General features: G+C 41.8%; 1 protein-coding gene across 2 annotated transcripts in view; it reads right to left on the reverse strand.

The window, feature by feature from the left end:
• Positions 1-20,877, reverse strand: part of LOC139406972 (ectonucleotide pyrophosphatase/phosphodiesterase family member 1-like) — a 76,116-nt gene that overhangs the window by 35,538 nt on the left and 19,701 nt on the right. For both annotated transcript variants that reach the window (XM_071150192.1, XM_071150191.1), the window contains exons 8-13: positions 20,430-20,549; positions 14,109-14,218; positions 13,839-13,904; positions 13,625-13,697; positions 5,486-5,594; positions 3,618-3,749 (exon numbers count right to left, since the gene is read on the reverse strand). In XM_071150192.1, coding sequence (XP_071006293.1) covers positions 3,618-3,749; positions 5,486-5,594; positions 13,625-13,697; positions 13,839-13,904; positions 14,109-14,218; positions 20,430-20,549 — 610 coding nt within the window. The remainder of the gene's footprint in view (positions 1-3,617; positions 3,750-5,485; positions 5,595-13,624; positions 13,698-13,838; positions 13,905-14,108; positions 14,219-20,429; positions 20,550-20,877) is intronic.

Genomic DNA, 20,877 nt, shown 5'->3' on the forward strand with positions numbered 1-20,877 from the left:
GTGTTTCCTTCGAAGAGGGCAAAGGAGGGGTTTAGCTTGTGTGGGATGAAGACGTCAGTGTCCGCGATGTGGCTGGTTTTCCCCTTTATAATCCGATATTGTCTAGAGTCCCTGCCACATACAGTACCAGTCAAAAGTTGACACCTACTCATTCAAGGATTTTTCTTTATTTTTGCCATTTTCTACAATGTAGAATAATAGTGAAGACATCAAAACTATGAAATAACACATAACCAAAAAGTGTTTAAACTATTAAAATATATTTAATTTTTGGGATTCTTCAAAGTAACCACCTTTTCCCTTGATGACAGCTTTGCACACTTTGGCATTCTCTTCACCTGGAATGCTTTTCCAACAGTCTTGAAAGAGTTCCCACATATGCTGAGCACTTGTTGGCTGCTTTTCCTTCACTCTGTGGTCCAACTCATCCTAAATCATCTCAATTTGGGTTGAGGTCAGGTGATTGTGGAGGCCAGGTCATCTGATGCAGCACTCCATCACTCTCCTTCTTGGTCAAATAGCCTTTACACAGCCTTGAGGTGTGTTTTGGGTCATTGTCCTGTTGAAAAACAAATGATAGCGCAAACCAGATGGGATGGCGTATCGCTGCAGAATGCTGTGGTAGCCATGCTGGTTAAGTGTGCCTTGAATTCTAAATAAATCACAGAAAGTACCCCACACCCCCTCTATGCTTCACGGTGGGAACCATACATGCGGAGATCATCAATTCACCTACTCTGTGTCTCACAAAGACACGGCAGTTGGAACCAAAAATCTCAAATTTGGACTCATCAGACTAAAGGACAGATTTCCACCGGTCTAATGTCCATAGCTCGTGTTTCTTGGCCAAAGCAAGTCTCTTCTTATTATTGGTGTCCTTTAGTAGTGGTTTCTTTGCAGCAATTCGACCATGAAGGCCTGATTCACGCAGACTTCCCTGAACAGTTGATGTTGAGATGTGTCTGTTACTTGAACCCTGAAGCATTTATTTGGGCTGCAATTTCTGAGGCTAGTAACTATAATGAATTTAACCTCTGCAACATAACTTTGGGTCTTCATTCCCTGTGTCGGTCCTCATGAGAGCCAGTTTCATCATAGTGCTTGATGGATTTTTTGTGACAGCACTTGAAGAAACTTTCAAAGTTCTTGAAATGTTCCGGATTGATTGACCTTCATGTCTTAAAGTAATGATGGACTGTCATTTCTCTTGGCTTATTTGAGCTGTTCTTGCCATAATATGGAATTGGTCTTTTACCAAATAGGGCTATCTTCTGTATACCACCCCTACCTTGTCACACCACAACTGATTGGCTCAAACGCATTAAGAAGAAAGTCATTTTCACAAATTAACTTAACAAGGCACACCTGTTAATTGAACTGCATTCCAGGTGACTACTCCTTGAAGCTGGTTGAGAGAATGCCAAGGGTGTGCAAAGCTGTCAAGGCAAAGGGTGGCTACTTTGAAGAATCTCAACTATAAACAAATATATATATTTTGATTTGTTTAACACTTTTTTGGTTACTATACGATTCCAATATACTCGGAAGCGGTGGGTGGTATGAGGGTCGGACTACCTCGTCTCCGCCGGCTGTCTTGGAGCGGTCTCTGGGATAAGGGGGGGGGGGGGGGGGGGGGCGGTACGAATGAAGAAACCAATTCAGGAAAGTCATATTTCTGATCGACATGCCGGTGAGTTACCGTCGCTCTAATATCCCAAAGTTATTTCTGGCTGTATATACAGTGCCTTGCGAAAGTATTCGGCTCCCTTGAACTTTGCGACCTTTTGCCACATTCCAGGCTTCAAACAAAGATATAAAACTGTATTTTTTTGTGAAGAATCAACAACAAGTGGGACACAATCATGAAGTGGAACGACATTTATTGGATATTTCAAACTTTTTTAATAAATCAAAAACTGAAAAATTGGGCGTGCAAAATTATTCAGCCCCTTTACTTTCAGTGCAGCAAACTCTCTCCAGAAGTTCAGTGAGGATCTCTGAATGATCCAATGTTGACCTAAATGACTAATGATGATAAATACAATCCACCTGTGTGTAATCAAGTCTCCGTATAAATGCACCTGCACTGTAATAGTCTCAGAGGTCCGTCAAAAGCGCAGAGAGCATCATAAAGAACAAGGAACACACCAGGCAGGTCCGAGATACTGTTGTGAAGAAGTTTAAAGCCGGATTTGGATACAAAAAGATTTCCCAAGCTTTAAACATCCCAAGGAGCACTGTGCAAGCGATAATATTGAAATGGAAGGAGTATCAGACCACTGCAAATCTACCAAGACCTGGCCGTCCCTCTAAACTTTCAGCTCATACAAGGAGAAGACTGATCACAGATGCAGCCAAGAGGCCCATGATCACTCTGGATGAACTGCAGAGATCTACAGCTGAGGTGGGAGACTCTGTCCATAGGACAACAATCAGTCGCATATTGCACAAATATGGCCTTTATGGAAGAGTGGCAAGAAGAAAGCCATTTCTTAAAGATATCCATAAAAAGTGTCGTTTAAAGTTTGCCACAAGCCACCTGGGAGACGCACCAAACTTGTGGAAGAAGGTGCTCTGGTCAGATGAAACCAAAATTGAACTTTTTGGCAACAATGCAAAACGTTATGTTTGGCGTAAAAGCAACACAGCTCATCACCCTGAACAAACCATCCCCACTGTCAAACATGGTGGTGGCAGCATCATGGTTTGGGCCTGCTTTTCTTCAGCAGGGACAGGGAAGATGGTTCAAATTGATGGGAATATGGATGGAGCCAAATACAGGACCATTCTGGAAGAAAACCTGATGGAGTCTGCAAAAGACCTGAGACTGGGACGGAGATTTGTCTTCCAACAAGACAATGATCCAAAACATAAAGCAAAATCTACAATGGAATGGTTCAAAAATAAACATATCCAGGTGTTAGAATGGCCAAGTCAAAGTCCAGACCTGAATCCAATCGGGAATCTGTGGAAAGAACTGAAAACTGCTGTTCACAAATGCTCTCCATCCAACCTCACTGAGCTCGAGCTGTTGTGCAAGGAGGAATGGGAAAAATTTTCAGTTTCTCGATGTGCAAAACTGATAGAGACATACCCCAAGCGACTTACAGCTGTAATCGCAGCAAAAGGTGGCGCTACAAAGTATTAACTTAAGTGGGCTGAATAATTTTGCACGCCCAATTTTTCAGTTTTTGATTTGTTAAAAAAGTTTGAAATATCCAATAAATGTCGTTCCACTTCATGATTGTGTCCCACTTGTTGTTGATTCTTCACAAAAAAATACAGTTTTATATCTTTATGTTTGAAGCCTGAAATGTGGCAAAAGGTCGCAAAGTTCAAGGGGGCCGAATACTTTCGCAAGGCACTGTAATAATGCAAAGGACATTCTGAGCTAATAAAGGTGAGAAATAAGACAAAAAACAATACGTAATGCAAAGTTGCTTAGGAGCCATGAACAGGGCGACCATGTCTATCGGCTCCATCTTGTTATATATTATCAAAGGGTAAGGGCCAAGTGGAAGGAAGCAAATTGGAACCAGCTGTAACACTGGATGGCATTGCAATGTAAGGGTAGGAAGACAGTTGGAAGTGACACGCTATCATCAACAAAAACTCACAGGAGTAGAAGTCTTCAGGGACTCTCTTGGGTCGGATTCGTGCAGCAGGGCCTTGGACGACAGTGAAGTCATCCACGTTGTCCTGGTACGAGTTCACGAATGCAGCCTTCTTGCAGGAAGCTTCCTCCATTCCTGCAATTACAGTACACACACACACACACACACACACACACACACACACACACACACACACACACACACACACACACACACACACACACACACACACACACACACACACACACACACACACACACACACACACACACACACACACGTCAACAGTAAAGAAACAGTCGCTGTTGTTTGTATTGCTGTTCCTGGCAACTGGGCAGTCAGAGCAATAGGAGAAACAAGCAGAGAGAAATGTAGGACAATAAACGACAGTATAGGACTTCAAACGGCTCCATAATCCCACGGTCTTATCTGTACCAGATTTCAAAGAGAGAATAAAGCTGCAACAGAGGAAGTTCATATACAGTATGTCAGCATACTATTTACTTGAAATTGTTTACACTGACTATTGATACTAGGATTCCATCCTCATTTCATAATCAATCAATTTCAAAAGCAGATGTGAAAACGACAACCTTTTCATGACTAAAAATAACCCAAAGATCAATGCATCTGTGATAAAAGCCTAAATAAAAGGATATTCCCATATGCTGTATATAACCAACCAACAAACCCAACATCAAAATTACAACCCTGCAACGTGGACCTTATTACAAGGCCAGTTGAGCGGCCAGCAGCTATCGGCTCATCCTTTACACACATAATTACAAGACTAGACACGTCACATGTAATGCAGATGTTGCGAGCATCTTCTTCACAGACCTCTACTCTGTGAACCTCCCTGGCTTATTCACGCTCAGCTCACAGTCATGGTGTTCCAGCGTTCACACTGACCTTGTTTTTCAACGGTTTCCACTCTGGCATGTGATTTCCACGCAACAGGTGCTAGGTCTCAGCAAAAGCTGAGTATGTATGGCTGACAGTAAACATTCAAACACTCCCACAATGGAGGGACCTAAAGCAGAGGCTATAGCTTCGAGGGCAATATGGTAAAAAACATTTTTTACCTTTATTTAACTAGGCAAGTCAGTTAAGAACAAATTCTTATTTTCAATGACGGCCTAGGAACAGTGGGTTACCTGCCTGTTCAGGGGCAGAACGACAGATTTGTACCTTGTCAGCTCGGGGGTTTGAACTTGCAACCTTCCGGTTACTAGTCCAACTAGGCTACCCTGCCGCCGTAATATGGAAGAGTTCTACAAAAATATTGTGGATCTTGTGATAATATGCAAATATTGACTATGATGCTAAGTGCCATGTCATTTGTGCTACTAGTACTAGTACAATAAAAGCTGGTGCATGTAAATTAAAATAACTCCATAAGCAAGTTTGATAGTGGATTACTAGGTTATGAGGACAGTAATGTAGCCATTATATCATAGCTTGGGGATGTTTGTCATCATTCTCCTGGCAGATACCGACTTGCGATATGAGCTCATTGCTTTTATGGTTCACTAAGGAATGGAGGAGAATCTTTACTTCATCTTTTCTTCCCTAGACCTCTTTCATTTTGAGGAGTAGCAGATGCTCACGATTGCATCACTTCAGATTTACAGCAGAGCCATAAAATGAAGTACTTCAACACTTATCTTTCACGTCAAAAGACATTAAATTAATCAATTTCCTCTGCCTCCCTTGCTTCACTTTCCCATCCTACAGTATCTACCATTAATCTGAATGCTGTGCATAAATTAAGGATGCCGATTCTACTTTTGATCGCAGAGACCACAGACTAATACAGTACTGTCTGTGTACAGTGTGATCTGACTGTGTGTTGTGGCAACACTGCTCACCGTGGTCAGACAGGAGCACCAGGTTGACACAGTGGTGTAGGTTCTTCTGTTTCAGGCCGTCCATTAGAAATCCCAACAACCTGTCTACGTTCAGCAGGGCCTCAATCACCTGCAAACAAATAGTCATTCAATTCAATTCAAATAACATTTATTTTCTCCCGCCTGAAAAAATACTATACTACAGTATTCACTGTAGTGTTTTTACAGACGTTTACAGACTACTGTACTATTAAATGTAGTGTTTTTGCAGATGACTGTAGTATGCTACCCCTGCTGCTATTGGACCAGGTCTCTCTTGGAAAAGAGACGTTATCTCAATGAGAAAAACCTGTATAAATTAAGGTAAAAACATTTTTTTAAGTACTCAATGTAGTGTTTTTGCAAATCTGACTGTAGTACACTAGTATTCACTGTAGTGCTTTTGCATACGTGACTAGTATATTGTAATAACACCTGCAGACTAGGATTAGCTAAAATGGCAAAACTACCAGACTACGCCAATTACTGTTTAATGAGGACACCAGAACATAAGACAGGTTCGTGACAGACCACCTATTGAGTTGGGTCAACAGTTCTGAGCAATGCAACGGATGAGACAACACCTTAGCAAAAATGTATATTTTTTATTACAATTGTAACATCTAAACTTTAGACAGGTTCTAGGCCAGGGTTTCCCAAACTCGGTCCTCATGACCCTAAGGGGTGCACATTTTGGTTTTTGCCCTAGCACCACACAGCTGAGTGAGTGAGAGGTGCTTCGGAACAGCCGCGAGACGAGAATTATAATTATTATATTCAGCCCAAGGGCACAGCGGCCATTGGCCGCGAAAGGCATTACGGCCACACTAGGGGTGTGCCGCTGGGAAATTCGAGGCATTATCAAGTGCTTGTCAAATTGGGAATGAGAGATGGATGAAGTATGTACAGCCTACGCAACAAACAAAGCAGAGCTCATGCCTTTCATGTGACTTTTTCAGATCATCATTAGAGTTGCATCATGCGGCCTTAGAATGTTTTAAAAAAAAATTAAACATATAGCCTAACGTTTGTATCACAACTATAGTTGCATAAATAACTCTAAATTAAGCATCTACACAACTGGTCAAAAGTTTTAGAACACCTACTTATTCAAGGGTTTTTACAATTTTCTACATTGTAAATAATAGTGAAGACATCAAAACTATGAAATAACACATATGGAATCATGTAGTAACCAAAAAAGTGTTAGACAAATCAAAATCTATTTTATATTTGAGATTCTTCAAATTATCCAACCGTTGCAATGATAAATAAATAAAAGTACGTGGACACCTCTTCAAAATTGTGGATTTGGCTATTTCAGCCACACCGTTGCTGACAGGTGTATAAAATCGAGCACACAACCATGCAATCTCCATAGCCAAACATTGGCAGTAGAATGGCCTTACTGAAGAGCTCAGTGACTTTCAATATGGCACAGTCATAGGATGCCACCTTTCCAACAAGTCCTCAAATTTCTGCCCTGCTAGAGCTGCCCCGATCAACTGTAAGTGCTGTTATTGTGAAGTGAAAACGTCTAGGAGCAACAACGGCTCAGCCGTGAAGTGGTACGCCACACAAGCAAACGAAGGAGTAAGGGTCTGGGCTGTTTTTCATGGTTCTGGCTAGGCCCCTTAGTTCCAGTGAAGGGAAATCTTAACGCTACAGCATACAATGACATTCTAGATGATCCTGGGTTTCCAACTTTGTGGCAACAGTTTGGGGAAGGCCCTTTCCTGTTTCAACATGACAATGCCCCGTGCTCAAAGAGAGGTCCATACAGAAATGGTTTGTTGAAGATCGGTGTGGAAGAACTTGGCTGGCCTGCACCGAGCCCGGACCTCAACTCCATGGAACACTTTTGGGATGAATTGGAACCTCGACTGAGAGCCAGACCTAAAAATCACCCAACATCAGTGCCCAACCTCACTAATGCTCATGGCTGACTGGAAGCAAGCCACGTCTAGTAGAAAGCCTTTCCAGAAGAGTGGAGGCTGTTATAGCAGTAAAAGGGGGGGACCAACTCCATATTAATGCCCATGATTTTGGAATTAAACATTTGACAAGCAGGAGTCCACATACACGAAATGACCAAAAGTATCTAGTGGAAGTAACTGATCTAAGAAGTAATTTTGGTGTACTCTTGTAAAGGCCAGGCATCACAGGCTGAAATGACATTTTTGCATCTACCTATCCATTTTGAGATTTGTTAGCATTTTGGTCCATTAATTAGTATTTTCAAAAAGTTAACATAGAAATGTCAAACTTGATAAATGTATACTTTCTGTAGTTTATCATACTACCATCAACATTTTAATTAATTTTAACCACAGTAAAATGGACATACTACCGTTCAAATGTTTGGGGTCACTTCAAAATGTCCTTGTTTTTGAAAGAAAATCAAAAAAATTTGTCCATTAAAATAACATCAAATTTATCAGAAATACAGTGTAGACATTGTTAATGTTGTAAATTTTCATATCTACATAGGGATACAGAGGCCCATTATCAGCAACCCATCACTCCTGTGTTCCAATGGCACGTTGTGTTAGCTATTCCAAGTTTATCATTTTAAAAGGCTAATTCATTAGAACACTCTTTTGAAGGTATGTTAGCACAACTGAAAACTGTTGTTCTGATTAAAGAAGCAATACAACTGTTCTTCTTTAGACCAGTTGAGTATCTGGAGCATCAGCATTTGTGGGTTCGATTACAGGCTCAAAATGGCCAGAAACAAAGACTTCAGAAACTCGTCAGTCTATTCTTGTTCTGAGAAATTAAGGCTATTCCATGTGAGAAATTGCCAAGAAACTGAAGATCTCGTACAACGCTGTGTACTACTCACTTCACAGAACAGCGCAAACTGTCTCTAACCAGAATAAAAAGAGGAGTGGGAGGCCCCGGTGCACAACTGACCAAGAGGACAAGTACATTAGACTGTCTAGTAGGGCTGGGCGATATGGCCAAAATATTATATCACAGTATTTTAAAAACATTGGACAGTATTTTAGTGTTTTAATAATAAAAGTTCTACATTTGCTATACGAGTAGTGAGTGATCCTAGGGTGGCAACACATACATTCTAAGTGATTTCAATGGGTCTTTCTCCATTATGATTGTTTTATACTGTTCAAATCAACTTCAACTAGGGCTGGGCGATATATCAAGTTTTTTTTCCTCGATATATTTGAGTTTATGTTTTAGTGCGATATGGAAAAAGCCTCTATCGCAAGAATCGAGGTTATGTTATAATGTTGTAACGTTTTACAAATGCAGCATCTCACGGTCTCTTCTCTGTCAGCCCAATGTTGAATCATGTCCCAATTGCGTGCCAACACGTGCAGAGGTTATCCACCAATCACAATCTTAGACAGCCTTTCACAAATCGTAACCATGCCGGAGAAGTGAGGGAGCCAGCTCAAATCAAATCAAATGTTATTGGTCACATACACAGATGTTAATACTGCAGATGTTAATGCAAGTGTAGCGAAATGCTTGCAGCTCAGCCTCTCGAGGATGAAATCACCCCCAAAAAGGGCAGAAATGTTTTCAGTAATATGGAAGTGGTTCGGGTTTAAGAGGTCTGATATTCAGCAAACGAATGTCCTGTGCAAAATGTGTCAAAAGACAATTGTTACGAAAAGCAACAGCACAACCAAACTCTTCCATCACCTGCAACTGAAACACACGGTGGAATGGGAGGAATGCGTGAGACTAACATGCTGACCAGACCGGACACGTTGCTTGCGTCGCAAAATAAATTTAGAAATCCATGTTATTCAATTATTGCACCCACACCAACGGGCGTTTGCGTTGCCAAGGGCTAAAATAGAAGTCATTCCTATTTCTGACGCAGATCGCACTGCAAGTCCTGCCTCTCCCATCTCCTCATTGGTTTATAGAAGCAGGCACCCACGTGCCATCTCCATATTGATTATACCCACGTAGGTGATTGAAAGACGAAATGTTTTGTCGGTTGTCGTGGTAATAGTATGAAAGTGTAGATGCCAATCACCATATAAATTCAAAGATGAAAAAGCCTGGGAGGAGAGATGACTAGAAACGATTCGGCTGGCCGTTTTAGGTGTGGATTAATTGTCGGAGTAGAGGACCTTGTGCATTTCAGGTAAAATAACAACTCAGTGTTTAAATCCCTGGACAAATTAGCTAGCAACAGCAAGCAAGCAAAATAGGACAAATTAGCTAGCAAGTGCAAGCTAACTAGCTAAATTGCCATACATCTTTTCGACCTGTCCCCAATTTAATGTCATTGGTTCAGAGTTTGTTTTGATATTTTAGCCTGTGTGTCGTTATCGCATTTGGTGTAGCGAGATAAAAAATATGTATGGACGATATTGACAACTGCATGACAACTGACAGCGGGAGCAACATGATAAAAGCATTGCGCTTGAACAACTGGACCCGCCTGCAGTGCTTTGGGCACAGGCTAATTAAAGTGCATTCAAAAAAAGTGATGTTCAGGCCAGCTGTAAGCTAAGGTGTTAGTAGTTGTATCACTCTGCCAATCCAAAAGCAAATAACCACAGGCTGTTTTAAATCATAACAAATTAACATATTTTCAAACAAAATGATTATATTAAGTACATATTCAAACAGCTAGTAGTCAAACATTCCTAAAAAAAAAAAGAATAGATGTGTGGAGTTCATTTGTTTTTCACAAATAGGCCTCGAGGCTTTGTATATTTGTTTATTTTAATAAAGAAAATTCAATTAAGAATTGTGTCATGGCCTTTTTTGATTTGTTTAGAGAAAAACAAGAAATTGAGATATATATCGTGAATCGTCCAAAAATCTTTTATTTTATTTTTTTAATATTACTTTTAGGCCATATCGCCCAGCCCTAACTTCAACCAAAACAAATTTCTGCATTTCCTGAACTCAATTTCAGTGCTGGAAAAAGTACCAAATTGTCATACTTGAGTAAAAGCAAAGATATGTTAATAGAAAATTACTCAAAAGTCACCCAGGAAAATACTACTTGAGTAAAAGTATTTTGTTTTAAATATACTTAAGTATCAAAAGTAAATGTAATTGATAAAAATGTACTTAAGTATCAAAAGTAAAAACTATAAATAATTAATTTCAGATCACACCGTCTTGTTTTTATTTACGTATAGCCAGAGGCACATTCCAATACTCAGACCTAATTTACCAACAAAGCATATGTGTTTAGTGAGTCCTCCAGATCAGAGGCAGTAGATGACCAGGGATGTTCTCTTGTGCGCGAATTGGAACATTTTCCTGTCCTGCTGAGCTTTCAAAATGTAACTTTTAAGTGTCAGGGAAAATGTATGGAGTAAAAAGTACAGTATTTTCTTGAGGAATGTAGTGAAGTAAAAGTTGTCAAAAATAAGTAAAGTAAAGATGCAAAAAGAAAAAAGACTTAAGTAGTACTTGAAAGTATTTTTACATATGCACTTTCCACCACTGCTCAATTGAGATAATTTCCACACTGTCATGTAGGGCTGCACGATATGGGCAAATAATCTAAGGACTTATTTTAAACCAAATGTTGCAACTGTGATTTGACTTGTGAATTAAAGCAAAACTGTTGGAATCATGGAAATAGAATGACTATTGCAATTCTATAGATAGAATATAACAGTGGGCATTTTGAATAGTGTTGATTGAGATGACAACAAATTAAAATGCCAGGGATGAGTTATTGTGACAGGGTAGGAACTAAAGTGTTGATAAGTGTTTCCTAGGGGAACCTATAAGCTTTGGCTACATTGCATGTTATCTTAGCTACTTCATGTAGCTAAAATATTCTTGCTTTGCATATTCCTTTTTGATTTAGAAGATACTGTTGCACAAACATGCTGATTTAGGTCTACACCATCACTGGTATTATCAGGCTATATTAGTGTTATGAATTTTATGTATAATGACTAAATTATGTATAAGTTTAAAGTTATGATAGGACTATAACTAACAGAATTCTACCCTGTCTCTGTATAATGATTTGAATGTTTGTGCATAGGAAAAGAGGAACTGTTGACAGACAACTTGTGACAGACAACTTGTGACCATAGTGGAACTGATAACAGGATAGAGTTCTCGTCCCCACCCTGGGGGGCGAGAAACCGTTAGGCTTGCAGTAGATTGTGTAACATGTGGCAGGATATGATAAGCAATGTATGTGTTGGAATAAACTTGTGTTATAAAGCATTGTCATAGAAGAGGAGGGACACTTATGACGTTATGTGTGATATATAAACTAATGTACATGATATGATTGGCTCTCGTAAATAAACGTTGCTGACTATTGTAGACTGGCCTCTTGTCTGTTTCATTTCAACAAGAATCTTATAAATTCTTGGTAGCAGACCGAGTAGTTCAATTGAAGTTCAGTTTATGAACATTGAGAATATAATTCTCTTAACAATTAGCTAGGTACGTTTGCTCTTACTCAGTACATTTATTAGCTAGCTACTAGCATTAGCGGCTAACAATTAGCATCTCACAAGATTTAGGGCAACTTGCTAAGAAAAGGCAAACTAGTTGTTTGCTGGTGTAAGAAACACAAACTAACAGTGTCATTATAGAACTAGTGGATTTATATTAAGAAGCAAAGAGAAAACGGCATCATTGTCATCAACATTGTTGCATGTGCTGCATTGACCATGCAGACTGACCGCAAGTGTCTCTTGGTTGAGGAACATCAAATGCGCTCCTTGAGTGACAGGGGGCGTTGCTAGGCCTGTGTAGAGAGTGGCACGGAGCGGAAGAGCGGAGAGAGATGATTCAAGTAGCGAAGTAAACTATAAAAATGTATATTACCCATGGCATATCACATAGAGAAGGACTATATCAAGGGACACTAGTGTGGAGTATAGAATTCTACAGTTTACTACAGAATTCAATTGGAAGTACAATAGTATTCTTTAGTAAACGGTACTATTTTTTATGTGGGCTGAGGGGGAACTTTTTGTGGTGACGGATACATACAAGATTAATGACAACATAGAACACAACACGTTATAGACGTCACAAAAACATTGCGCACGCTTCAATGGGGAAGAAGGCCATGTGTTGTTGTGATTCTGGAGGCTAGGTGTTTTTGTGATTCCAGATAGCAAGCAACAATTGACAAGAAACTGCCATGTGGGGAATCGTAGGTGGCAAATTTCAGAATTTCATTTTTTTTATTTTTTTTATCTTGTTCTTGATACCATGTCTTGTTTTGACTGATGTCACGTCTATGCTAATATGACTCAAATTTGCTAGCCAGCTAACCAACAACTGTAACAATGTATTTGAGAGACAAGTGTTCATTGTGCAAAATATATATATATCTTTTTTTAAATAAACATTGGAGACAAGATATAGTTTACATGTCAATCTAAGCCAAGCTGTCTGTTTTGTCCCATAGTTGACATGCGTTGGTTTTGTTGCTAACCACCACACCATCTATACAAGGTCCAAATTTCTTGCTGACTAATTTGTCGCCTTTGTCGTAATCTAACGTAGCAGGCGTACTGAGCAGCGTTTTCTTTCTGGTCTTTAAGAGAAAACAAATACTATCGGGGGAGGAGTTAAGATGGAGTGTCGCTAGGCCTCCCGGGTGGCGCAGTGGTTAAGGACGCTGCACTGTAGTGCCAGCTGTGCCACCAGAGACTCTGGGTTCGCGCCCAGGCTCTGTCGTAACCGGCCGCGACCGGGAGGTCCGTGGAGCGACGCACAATTGGCATAGCGTCGTCCGGGTTAGGGAGGGATTGGCCGGTAAGGATATCCTTGTCTCATCGCGCACCAGCGACTCCTGTGGCGAGCCGGGAGCAGTGCACGCTAACCAAGGTTGCCAGGTGCACAGTGTTTCCTCCGACACATTGGTGCGGCTGGCTTCCGGGTTGGATGCTCGCTGTGTTAAAGAAGCAGTATGGCTTGGTTGGGTTGTGTATCGGAGGACGCATGACTTTCAACCTTCGTCTCTCCCGAGCCCGTATGGGAGTTGTAGCGATGAGACAAGATAGTAAAAAAAAAGTGTTGCTTTGTTAGAGTCCAAAACATGTTGTTTCAGACCGCTGGGCCTGTTTTGATTGGTTATGAATAACTTACGCAATGGATTGGTCGGTTTTAATGAGTAGAGCTGGATCCTACCTGACTGCTCATTGGTCCGTATCGATGGCCAGCAGAGTCTGGTTCCTCCAGGTACAGAGTGTAGAAATCAGGCCTACAAGAAAACAAAAGGACACAGATTACACACTCTATGTTCCATGTTGTAAAGAGTCCTCTCAAAAGATGTAAGTGTAAGTGGTCTGTCCTTCAAAAATCAGGATTACAGTATATAATGGTTATGAGATGCATAATATACCTTTCACCTTGAGGCAAATTCAGCCATTGAAATATGGTTGAGATTCTCTCCTCGAATGGGATGTTCCTGGTAGAAAGAAACACTTTTATTCTTAGTATCACTATGGATAGCTTAAACACACTACATTGCAGAAAAATGCTCCAAATAACATTCATAATTTATATCCTACAAATAAATGTGGTGTTCGTTATAGGATCATTAGCTCTCTTATTAGATACTCCTCTTTATTGTGCCCACAAACAGGAAATACCATTATGCAAGTCCTCTCACCTGTCATACATCTTGTAGAAGTCGGGGAATCTTCCGTTGATGGCCACATCAGCACCCGGCCAGAAGAATGTGGCTGACTTCAGCTTATTGTACATGGCAGTGAGCCAAACCTACAGAGAGAGTGAGAGTGCGAGGGAGATAGTAGAGGTGAACTTGTAGTCAAAAGAGTCCTATAGACAACTAATTTCTCATTCATTCTAATACATCAAAATAACCAATACCTAATCCATTACACCTAAAGATATTTTCCCAATAAACGTATCAAAACTGACCTACATCTGGTTCATTACATACTGTATATCATTAAATTATGTTAATTTGATCAGACCAAGCAGTACCATCCATTACAGCTTAAGATTTATCCTAACGAGTGATATAGAATTGGCCTACTTACTGTATATGTTAATCAATAACACTATTTATGGATTAAAGTAATCTTCCTGACTGCGTTCACACATGGCTAATTACAGTCATGAGCATGTTTCAAGTTGTATTAGTCATATGGGATATACACATGGTATACTGTACACCGTCCAACAAAATGTTTACTTGCAAGGTCCTTCTCGACAATGCAACAATAAATAATAAAAGATAATACAAACATAACGAAAATGGCTCAGTAGAATATAGTAAACATTTGAGCATAAGTATACTACAGGAGGGCACAATTTATAGTCCATTATTCAACACGTAATTTGGTGGAAGGGGGGGATAGGGGGTTAAAAATGGTTAAACTTATTCAGTATTTAGCAATGATAATAAGAGTCTGGTAGCAGCAGTTGCAATGTGGGTGAGCATGAATGTATAAATACACACAGAGTACAAAACCTTAGCAACACATTCCTAATATTGAGTTGCACCCACTTTTGCCCTCAGAACAGCCTCAATCCATCAGGGCATGGACTCTACAAGGAGTCGAAAGCGTTCCATAGGGATACTGGGCCATGTTGACTCCAATGCTTCCCACGGTTATGTCAAGTTGGCTGGTTGTCCTTTGGGTGGTGGACCATTTTTGATACACACGGGAAACTGTTGAGCATGAAAATCCCAGCAACTCAAACCGGTACGCCTTGCACCTACTACCTTTCCCCGTTCAAAGGCACTTAAATATTTGGTCTTGTCCATTCACCCTCAGAATGGCATACACAATCCATGTCTCAATTGTCTCAATTGCCTTAAAATATCCTTCTTTAACCTGTATCCTCCCCTTCATCATCTACACTGATTGAAGTGGATTTAACAGGTGACATCAATAAGGAATCATAGCTTTCACCTGGTCAGTTTGTCATGGAAAGAGCAGATGTTCCTAATGTTTTGTACACTCTGCATTCAGAAACATTCAGACCTCTTCACTTATTCCACATTTTGTTGCGTTACAGCCTTACTCCAAAAAAGTTTAAATATTTTCTTTTTTAAAACTTAATCTACACACAATACCCCATAATGACAAAGCGAAAATAGGTTATTAAATTTTTTAGCAAATTTATAAAAAATAAAAAACATATTTACATAAGTATTCCGAACCTTTTCTATGAGACTCGAAATTCAGCGCAGGTGCATCCTGTTTCCATTGATCATCCTTGAGAAGTTTCTAAAACTTGGAGTCCACCTGTGATAAATTCAAATTATTGGACATGATTTGGAAAGACACACACCTATCTATGTAAAGGTCCCACAGTTGACAGTGCATGTCAGAGCAAAAACCAAGCCATGAGGTCGAAGGAATTGTCCTTAGAGATCGGAGACAGGATTGTGTCTGGGGAACAGTACCAAAACATTTCTGGAGCATTGAAGGTCCCCAAGAACACAATGGCCTCCATCATTCTTAAATGGAACCACTAAGACTCTTCCTTGAACTGGCCGCCTGGCCAAACTGCAATCGGGGGAGAAGCACCTTGGTCAGGGAAGTGACCAAAAACCCGATGGTCATTCTGACAGAGCACCAGATTTCCTCTGTGGAGATGGTTGTTCTTCTGGAAGGTTCTACCATCTCTGCAGCACTCCACCTATCAGGCCTTTATGGTAGAGTGGCCAGACGAAGCCACTCCTCAGTAAAAGGCACATGACAGCCCACTTGTAGTTTGCCAAAAGGCACCAAGACTGAACTCTTTGGCCTGAGTGCCTACGATGAAGCATGGTGGTGGAGGCATCATGCTGTGGGGATGTTTTTCAACGGGGAGACTCGTCAGGATCGAGGGAAAGATGAAAGGAGCAAAGTACAGAGAGATCCTTGATGAAAACCTGCTCCAAAGAGCTCAGGACCTCAGACTGGGGTGAAGGTTCACCTTCCAACAGGAAGGGACAAGTCTCTGAATGTCCTGGAGTGGCCCAGCCAGAGCCAAGACTTGAACCCAATCGAACATCTTTGGAGAGACTTGAAAATAGCTGTGCAGCGACGCTCCCCATACAACCTGAAAGAGTTTGAGAGGATCTGCAGAGAAGAATGGGAGAAACTACCCAAATACAGGTATGCCAAGCTTTTAGCGGCAAACCCAAGAAGACTCAAGGCTGTAATCGCTGCCAAAGGCACTTCAACAAAGTCCTGAGTAAAGGGTCTGAATGCTTATGTAAATGTGTAAATGTGTTTATTTTTAATACAATTGCAAAAAAATCTAAACTGTTTTTCTGCTTTGTCATTATGGTTTATTGTGTGTTGATTGATGAGGGAAAAAAACAATTCTATTTTAGAATAAAGCTGCAAGAAAACGTGGAAAAAGTCAAGGGGTCTGAATACTTTCCAAATGCACTGTAAGCGCGTGTATGTCTGTGTGATTGCGTGAGTGCATGTGTGCTAAGGTGCGGAGAATCGGAGCAGGTGGTCAGTCCAGTTCAAGTGTTCAGCAGTCTGATGGCTTGTAGATATGTCTCTGAGCTGGTTGGTATCAGACCTCATGCTCTGATAATGTCTGCCCAACAGTAAGGGAGTGGACAGCTTGTGGCTGGGGTGTGTGGGGTCCTTGATGACGCTGTGGCCTTCCTCAGGCACCGCTTTGAGTAGATCACCTGGATGGGTGGGAGCACGATCCCAGTGATGTACTGTGCCGTCTTCACCACCTGCGGGAGGGCCTTGCGGTTGTGGACGGAGCGATTCCCGTACCGTGATGCAACCGCTTAGGACGCGCTCCATGGTGCAGCAGTAGTATTTGGAGAGGACCCGGTGTGGCATGTCGAATGTCTTCAGCCCCCTTAAGTAGAAGAGACACATATTACCTATGATGCACCCTCTTGACAAGAATGGTGGTGTTGGTCCATGTCAAGTCCTCGGTGATGTGGATGCAGAGGAACTTAAATCTGCTGACCCTCTCTACTGCAGTCCCGTTGATGTGGATGTTCCCTCTTCTACTTCCTGTAGTTAACAATTAACTCATTTACTTTGCTGATGTTGAGAGGGAGAGGTTGTTGTCCCGCCACAACGCCAATTCATTTACCATCTCCCTATAGGCTGAAATGTCGTTGTTGGCCATCAGGCCTTGGACCATGGTGTCGTCTGTAAACTTGATGGAGTTGGTGTTGTGCAAAGCCACACAGTCATAGGGGAACAGGGAGTACAGCAGAGAGCTGAGGACACACCTCTGAGGGGCCCCTGTGTTAAGAGTCAGTGTAGAGGATGTGTTGTTGCCAATCCTCAAAGCCTATGGTCAGCCCATCAGGAAGTCCAGGATCCGTGCTTGGAGGGAACAATAGTGTTGATGAACAGCATTCTCACATAGGTGTTCCTCTTGTACAGTTATGGCTGTGTGAATAGCGATGGAAATGTAATCTTCTGTGTATCTGTTAGAGCAGTAGGCAAATTGGAGTGGGTTCAGTGTGCCTAGCATGCTGGCCTTTGTGGGCCATGACAAGCCTCTCGAAGCACTTCATGATGACCGGGGTGAGTACGACGGGCGATAATCATTTGGGCATGTCACCTTGGAAGCACAGCCGTGAGCTGCCCAGTGAAACGGGCCTACCAGACAAGCTAAATTACTTCTATGCTCACATCAAAGCAAGCGACACTGAAACATACACGACAGTATCAGCTGTTCCTGACTACTGTGTGATCACGTTCTCCGTAGCCAATGTGAGTAAGACCTTTTAAAACAGTTCAACATGCACAAGGCAACAAGGCCAGACGGAATACCAGGATGAGTACTCCGAGCATACGCTGACCAGCTGGCAAGTGTCTTCACCAACATTTTCTACCTGTCCCTGACTGACTCTAATACCAACATGTTTCAAGCAGACCACCATAGTCCCTGTGCCCAAGAACACTAAGGTAACCTGCCTAAATGACTACCGACCTGTAGCGCTCATGTCTGTAGCCATGAAGTGCTTTGAAAGGCTGGTCATGGCTCACATCAACACCATTATCCCAGAAACCCTAGACCCACTCCAATTTGCATACCGCCCCAAAAGATCCACAGATGATGCAATCTCTACTGCACTCCATACTGCCCTTTCCCACCTGGACAAAAGGAACACCTATGGTAGAATGCTATTCATTGACAACAGCTCAGCGTTCAACACCATAGTGTCCTCAAAGCTCATCACTAAGATAAGGACCCTGGGACTAAACACCTCCCTCTACAACTGGATCCTGGACTTCCCGATGGGCAGCCCCCAGGTGATAAGGGTAGGTAACAACACATCCGCCACACTGATCCTCAACACGGGGGCCCCTCAGGGGTGCGTGCTCAGTCCCCTCCTGTACTCCCTGCTCACTCATGACTGCATGGCCAGGCACGACTCCAACACCATCATTAAGTTTGCAGATGACAGTGGTAGGCCTGATCACCGACAACGATGAGACAGCCTATAGGGAAGAGATCAGAGACCTGGCCGTGTGGTGCCAGAATAACAACCTCTCCCTCAACGTAATCAAGACAAAGGAGATGAATGTCGACTACAGGAAAAGGAGGATCGAGCACAGCCCCATTCTCATCGCGGGGCTGTGGTGGAGCAGGTTGAGAGCGTCAAGTTCCTTGGTGTCCACATCACCAACAAACTATCATGGTTCAAACACACCAAAACAGTCTTGAAGAGGGCACAACAAAGCCTATTCCCCCTCAGGAGAAATAATTTGGCATGGGTCCTCAGATCCTCAAAAAGTTCTACAGCTGCACCGTCGAGAGCATCCTGACTTGTTGCATCACTGCCTGGTACGGCAACTGCTCGGCCTCCGACCGCAAGGCACTACAGAGGGTATTGTATACGGCCCAGTACATCACTGGGGCCAAGTTTCCTGCCATCCAGGACCTCTATACCAGGCGGTGTCAGAGGAAGGCCCTAAAAAAAATTGTCAAAGACTCCAGCCACCATAGTCATAGGCTGTTCTCTCTGCTACCGCACGGCAAGCAGTACCAGAGCGCCAAGTCTAGGTCCAAAAGGCTTCTTAACAGCTTCTACCCCAAAGCCATAAGACTCCTGAACAGCTAATAAAATGGCTACCCCCCCGCCCCTCTTTTACTCTGCTGCTACTCTCTGTTTATTATCTATACATAGTCACTTTAACTCTACCTACATTTACATATTGCCTACATGTACATTGACTCTGTACCGGTACCCCCTGTAGGGTATATAGCATCGCTACTGTTATTTTACCACTGCTCTTTAATTATTTGTTACTTTTGTTTATTTTCAAAACTGCATTGTTGGTTAAGGGCTTGTAAGTAAGTATTTCACTGTAAGGTCTACCTACACCTGTTGTATTCGGCACATGTGACAAATAAAATGTGATATTATGTGGAGCTGAGCAATTCGCCCACCTCAGAGCGATAAAGAGGAGAACTGTCACTGAAAACAACTGCCTAACACACTTTTTTCATAGAAAGCTCATTAGAGTGTATCATGATCAAAGACCCATAACTACTGTTCTCACTCAATACTTTATATATCATTATATCCCGTGTGTTTTGTGACAAGGCTGAGACTTTGTTTTTGCGACATTTTCTCCTTGTTAGTTGGTATTTCTCAGTCGATGTTTAGATTTGTGCAATAAGTATACAGAATGTTATTTGGCACAGTGCTGTAATGTCATTATGTCCTATTGTTAGGGTTTTTAGTAAACACAGTACAGGGGAACTTCCTCAATGACATTCATCTTCCTCATCCATTTTTCCAGCTCCATGTTTTGCAGAGGAAATGTTCACTAATCCCTGTCTGTCTGTGGCTCCTTGTCTAAGACTACTTATGTTATCCCAAGCTCCCCACTTCAGGTCACAAGTTCAGTTTCACAAAACACTAGGGCCACATTGCTAAAAAACAATAAGCTGTACCAATAAACTAAAATGTAATTAACGCCCAATGTTTGCAGTTTTTTTGTATTCTAATGTATTCACTCACTGGTTCTCCTTGGTACCACTTGGCGTTGAATTTCTCAGCCACTTTCAGACTGAAGGAGGCGTTGTGGGTCACATCGTACATCTTGTTGTCCACGATCCCATGGGACTCTGGATAGAGACCCTGTGGGAGTAACACACACACACACACACACAGAGGTTTACACACCCGGTGCTTTGACAGCTGCAGGGCTAAGTGGGCTTGTCCTCTGTATTTTTACATCTACCGTTGAATGGACTTCATAATTTCATCACACGGAGTCACAACACTGCGTGTTGAAAGAGAAGTCTGGTGGTTAACTGAAAAGGGTTGGGTAAACCAGTAGAGCTAAAATCGCTGCCCAGAGTTGCACATTCGAACCACAGTTTCTCATCAGAAGCAGCATGTGCGAGCCATCAAGCCACAAGAAGAGTTTTTTTGGGGATCATTCATGGTAAGTGACTGTACTTGA

This window comes from Oncorhynchus clarkii, chromosome 4, assembly GCF_045791955.1.
Source record: "Oncorhynchus clarkii lewisi isolate Uvic-CL-2024 chromosome 4, UVic_Ocla_1.0, whole genome shotgun sequence".
Lineage (NCBI taxonomy): Eukaryota > Metazoa > Chordata > Actinopteri > Salmoniformes > Salmonidae > Oncorhynchus > Oncorhynchus clarkii.